This window comes from Amblyomma maculatum, chromosome 6 (assembly GCF_055883805.1).
Source record: "Amblyomma maculatum isolate TAMU_Amacu chromosome 6, ASM5588380v1, whole genome shotgun sequence".
Taxonomy (NCBI): Eukaryota; Metazoa; Arthropoda; class Arachnida; order Ixodida; family Ixodidae; genus Amblyomma; species Amblyomma maculatum.
This window is the reverse complement of record NC_139349.1, coordinates 2,528,162-2,532,637: the sequence shown is the minus strand read 5'-3', so window position 1 is coordinate 2,532,637 and position 4,476 is coordinate 2,528,162. Positions and strand designations below refer to the sequence as shown.

At 42.2% G+C, this 4,476-nt stretch overlaps 1 protein-coding gene across 1 annotated transcript in view; it reads right to left on the bottom strand.

Annotated features, from left to right (window-relative positions):
- Positions 1-1,898: 1,898 nt before the first annotated feature.
- LOC146184945 (uncharacterized) overlaps positions 1,899-4,476 on the bottom strand; it is a 3,703-nt gene continuing 1,125 nt past the window's right edge. The window contains exon 2 of the mRNA XM_084605846.1: positions 1,899-2,938. Coding sequence (XP_084461972.1) covers positions 1,975-2,938 — 964 coding nt within the window. The 3' untranslated portion in view covers positions 1,899-1,974. The remainder of the gene's footprint in view (positions 2,939-4,476) is intronic.

Here is a 4,476-nt window from a genome sequence, read left to right as displayed (position 1 = left end):
CAGGAGCTCTAACATTGACTAAATCAGACCTTCTTAATTTGTGGTTCCCGCGGATGCCACTGTCCAGAAGAAATGATTTAAACGGCACAAGTGCTCGCTATTGCAGTGCATAAGTCGGCCACGGGCATAATAGTTTTTGTAGGCTTAAAGGCCTTTTCTCAAGATCTCTCACGTCTGTCTGCAATCGCTACATGACATTATCATACATCCGGAAATGTAATTATAGATGAATCACATCTTTTTTCATGACCTCTGTGCTTCCTGAAATTAGGCAATGACCGGGCGTTAAAACGGGAAAAAAACAGTTTATAGCCTGATGTTAGGTTTTGATACTATTTCTGGGATGTACTAGGCTCTCGGCGAGATGATCAATGGAAGCATGCAAAATTAATTTCTAAAGTATCTTGATTTGTTGCTTATGTTTATGGAAGCGTCGTTGACATCAATCATAATAGCGTGGATAAGCCCGCACTGTCAACTACTTCTACTGCACCTTTATAAGGGACGAGCAATAGTCATTGGTTTATCTATATTGTATCTGCTTCTCATAGATTAGTCATTCAAGCCAATTATCAGAAATGCCTAGAAAGGACAGCATCATTATTTAACATTATTGACAGAGAAATCACATCAGGATGTGAAGTAGGTAGAAAGAGATATTATTTCATAGTCAACATTTAGGCAGTTGTCAGGAATAGGCCCAATTCGCTCTTTCCCTGCGGTACGTTGCCTCACTTGAATTTTGTTGTTTGCTTCTAAATTGCGCCTAGAATAATAAAAGTTGCCACTTTGTCATCATAAACGCATGCCCATATAACTGCACTGATATACCTGTGAGATGGATAATTAGGACAGAGGTTCCACAATCCGAGAGGTTCAGATTGGTGTTCATAGAATAGTATAGCTTGTTTGCAGATCAGTGCGCCGAAATATCTCAACGAGAAATGCGCTATCATTATTTCTGTCGATCTGATGCAGCACCAGTCGGTTCGCTTCTGACTCAAGGGAAAGCAACCATTACACCAGCGGTTCACCTGTAAGTAGAATGAGTCGTTAATAATTATATTTTTGTGCGCAGCCTTCGCACAAGTAAGCATCGCCTTTCAAATAAGAGCAACGCTTAGAATATCAGCGAGCAATAGGCGATCCTGCATACTGTAGCCGCCAATAGAATTACATTAATTAATCATTTTTTACCACCAATCCATCATTTTTTACTCTTCCCGTGGAAATGATGACGATGAAGAATTTGCCTCCCTTCAGCAGTGCGCCATGCGCCTGTGATGGCATTTATGCGACCGCCCGTAGAAGCGCTGACCCATGCGGTCGAGCGGACAAGAAGCACAGCTTTGGGAGAAAGGATATTGCAATTGAACACTTAATGTGAGGGTCAAAATCCACATATATATATATATATATATATATATATATATATATATATATATATATATATATATATATATATCGAGTGAAACAATTTATTGACGTTTCGGCTGTGGAACAGCCTTCGTCAGAGTGTCGGCACTGAAATGGAAGTTACAGTATTTGTACAAAGATATTACAAAAGATTTGCATCGGGCACGTGACAACAGGGCGATATGTGGGTCACTGTAGGAGGTGATAGCGTTTTGGAGTATTGTCTATCATAAATGCGGCGGTAGCAGATCAATATACATACCTAAAAACATACATGTGCGAGACATTCAGTAGGCATAGCATCAGTTCAAAGATAACCATGTACAATTGCTAGACAGCAAAATTTAAGAAGCGAGAAATTACACAATAAAGAAAACGCGGCTCAATGAACAGCCTAAAGATTAGCACGCAATATCATCACTACATCCTAAAAGAGAACGATATGCTCCACCCAAGCACAAAAAGAAAAACAAAGACACGCAAGCGCTGTAGATATGCGAAGACAATGAACGAGATGCGGCACTAACACAACATTGACATGGGAACATATTTGGGCGTTCAAGGTGCAGGGATCGAACTTAATTTTCCTGTGCTTTCATTTAAACCTGACGACACTGCTTTGAATTTATAGATAAGAAACGACTCTCTAATTTCGCGCTCATGATTGCTTTTAAAACCGGATTCGAGAATAGTGGCTGAAATCTGGTCAAATGAATGACCGGGTAGTTGAACACGCTTTGATAGAGGAAGGTGTGGAAGTGATTGAACATGGGCTCTGTGGTTATTAAAGCGCAATCTAATCGGGGTTTCAGTTTTTCCTGCATATTGTTGGTTACATACGGTGCATTGCAGTAGGTAAATAACGTTTGAAGTATCGCAGGTGAAGTCGCCGTGAATGTTAAAACGAAACTTTGACCCAGTGCTATGGACGCTCTGTGATGTGGTCATGTGGGGACACACTTTACACCTGGTCTTATTACAAGGATGGCAGCGTATGGGTTCCAGAGAATCTGTTTTCGATGATGTTAGTATATCTGGTAGCTTTCTCGATCTTCTGTAAGCTACCCTGGGTGGCTCTACGAATATGTTCCTAAGACGATCACTTTGCATGAGAATGTTGTGATGCTTTTTAAGGATTGCCGAAACGTTCGGAGCAGAAGCAGAATGAGTCAGGACAAGGTTAGTATGCAAGAGGGGAGTTTTCGGTTTGTCTTTAGCAAGTAGAATTATACGGTCTTGTGTATCAGCGCGCTTAATGGCGTCATCTATGAGCTGCAGGGGGTATTTTTGTTTAATGAGCGAGGTGCGAAGCGTGGCACAGTTATGCTCGAAATCAGATTGCTTTGAGAACATTCGTTTGAAACGAACTGCTTGACTGTAGGGGATACTGGTTTTCACTTGCTTGACATGGCTACTATCGAAATGCAGATATTGCTGACGGTCAGTCGGTTTTCGGTACACTGTTGTAGTTAAGCTGCCTTCCTGAAGCGAAATTGTCACGTCAAGAAAATTGATTGTATATCTAGAGTACGTGTGGGAAAATGATATAGAAGGGAGCTCGGCTTCGCCATGGGGCCAGATAAGATATATATCATCAATATAACGTCTGTAGTAAAAAGGTACTAGGGATCGGCTTTGCAAAAAATTTGTTTTCCAGCATGGCCATAAATATGTTTGCGTAATTAGGTCCTATTCTTGTACCCATTGATGTACCACTGATCTGGACATAATGCTTTTTTTCAAACTCGAAATTATTAAGCTCTAATATAAGTTGGAGTAGAGTGGCCAATGTGTTACTGTCGATTATCTTTTCAATGCAAGCTTCAATGTAGGCAGTCACAACGGCGTGTATACCATCTGCATGCGGGATGTTTGTGTGAAGTGAAGTGACGTCGAGCGTGACAAGCAGAAAATCATGAGGAATGGTAAGATCAATGATGTCAGACAAGAAGTTAGTAGTGTCCTTTATGTAAGACGAAAATGTGGGCGGAATGCTATTAATGAGCGCGTCGACGTAACGAGACAGATTCTCCGTAACCGTACCGATACCCGAAACAATGGGTCGACCTGGAATGTTTTCTTTATGGATTTTTGGTAACAAATAGAATCTACCGGCCACCGGGCTGAGTGGAACAATTGAGCGAAAGACGCATTCTGTAATCTTGTTATCCTTGTGAAGCTCCTGTAATGCATTCTTGAGAATATCTCTGAACTGATCAGTGGGGTCACAGTCTACAAGCGGATAAAAGTTATCGTCTGCCAGCTGCCTGTATGCCTCAACGAAGTAATGACTTTTATTCATTACGACCACAGCACCACCTTTGTCTGCCGGCTTAATGATTATTTCTTTTCTGCAGGCTAGTAACTCTTCCATTGCTTTTGCCTCGCGGACTGAGAGGTTTCGGTGGAAAGGAACCTGTTTTTTGTACAATTCTAAGACATCTTTTTGTACAGTACTAATGTACAGCTCTAGACAGTTGTTCCTTTGTGTTGGAGGAACCCAGCGTTTGTAAGACGGCAGCGTGTTGCGCGTGGTGTTTGAACTGTTCTTATCATGAAAAAAATTCTCGAAGGCGCAGGCTGCGGGCGAAATTGTCCAAATCTTTCAGCAGCTGGAACTCGCCGTAGCCGCCCGTAGCAGGGCAAAAGCTAAGGCCGCGGGAGAGTACTTTATTTTCTTCAGGGCTTAGATCATGATTCGAAATATTTATTACGTTTGCAAAACTAGATGGACTACGTTCTTTGTTAACAAGTACGTCCGAGACCGAAGAACGGCACTCCGTAGATTTAGAGTCAATGTCACTTTATTGGCTGGCCACTTTAGGGAGGTTTGATTCAAGTCTTCCCCCAACAAATCTTTGCCATCCTGGAATCACTGTACAACTAGCCATGTGTCCCTAGACTCTGTTGAGAGCCCAAATGCACACCTTATGTCCAACCGGACGCAAATCACAGCTCCCTCAACGAGCAGTCTATCCTTAGCACGTCCGCCTCCTGCTCATCCGTCTGACGAAAACGAATCGCCTACTTTAGCGTCCAGCGCTTGCGTAACTGCGTCCC